This window comes from Onychostruthus taczanowskii, unplaced genomic scaffold (assembly GCF_017590055.1).
Source record: "Onychostruthus taczanowskii isolate IOZ18803 unplaced genomic scaffold, ASM1759005v1 scaffold489, whole genome shotgun sequence".
NCBI lineage: Eukaryota > Metazoa > Chordata > Aves > Passeriformes > Passeridae > Onychostruthus > Onychostruthus taczanowskii.
Genome location: NW_024502447.1, coordinates 12,081 through 13,047, shown reverse-complemented (window position 1 = coordinate 13,047; position 967 = coordinate 12,081). Strand labels below are relative to the sequence as shown.

The 967-nt window shown below is 59.3% G+C and overlaps 1 protein-coding gene across 1 annotated transcript in view; it reads left to right on the top strand.

Annotated features, from left to right (window-relative positions):
* The window catches only part of LOC121341467 (transportin-2), a gene marked incomplete at its 5' end in the record, with an annotated part of 16,358 nt that overhangs the window by 5,482 nt on the left and 9,909 nt on the right, over positions 1-967 (top strand). The window contains 2 exons of the mRNA XM_041414958.1: positions 209-327; positions 876-936. Of these exons, the coding sequence (XP_041270892.1) occupies positions 209-327; positions 876-936 (180 nt within the window). The remainder of the gene's footprint in view (positions 1-208; positions 328-875; positions 937-967) is intronic.

The window sequence follows — 967 nt, the reverse complement described above, 5'->3', positions numbered from 1 at the left end:
GGGTTACCTGTGCCAGGTGAGCTCACCTGTGCCCAGGGGCTACCTGTGCCAGGTGAGGGTTACCTGTGCCAGGTGAGCTCACCTGTGCCAGGTGAGGGTTACCTGTGCCGGGGGTTACCTGTGCCAGGTGAGGGTTACCTGTGCCGGGGGGGTTACCTGTGCCAGGGGGTTACCTGTGCCAGGTGAGCTCACCTGTGCCCCTCCGCAGTACATGCTGCAGAGGACGCAGGACAGTGACGAGAACGTGGCGCTGGAGGCCTGCGAGTTCTGGCTGACGCTGGCCGAGCAGCCCATCTGCAAGGACGTGCTGACGGCACACCTGGTGCAGTGAGTGACCCAAACACACCCCAAATACACCCCAAATACACCTGAAAATCCATCCTGAAACCTGTCCTGAAACCTGTCCTGGGCTGACAGCGCACCTGGTGCAGTGAGTGACCCAAATACACCCCAAAACTCACCCCAAAATCCATCCTGAGCCCACAGTGCACCTGGTGCAGTGAGTGACCCAAACACACCCCAAAACTCACCCCAAATACACTCCAAAACCTGCCCTGAGCTGACGGCGCACCTGGTGCAGTGCGTGACCCACATACACCCCAAATACACCCAAAAATACATCCTGAAACCTGTCCTGAAACCTGTCCTGGGCTGACGGCGCACCTGGTGCAGTGAGTGACCCAAACACACCCCAAAACTCACCCCAAATACACTCCAAAACCTGCCCTGAGCTGACGGCGCACCTGGTCCAGTGAGTGACCCAAAACGCCCCAAACACACCCCAAATCCCCCAAATTCACCCCAAATCCCCCAACCCCACCCCAAATGGACCCCAAATCCCCCAAATTCACCCCAAATCCCCCAACGCCCCGCAGGCTGATCCCGATCCTGGTGCACGGGATGCGGTACTCGGAGATCGACATCATCCTGCTCAAGGTGTGCACTGGGGGCACTGGGGGCACTGGGG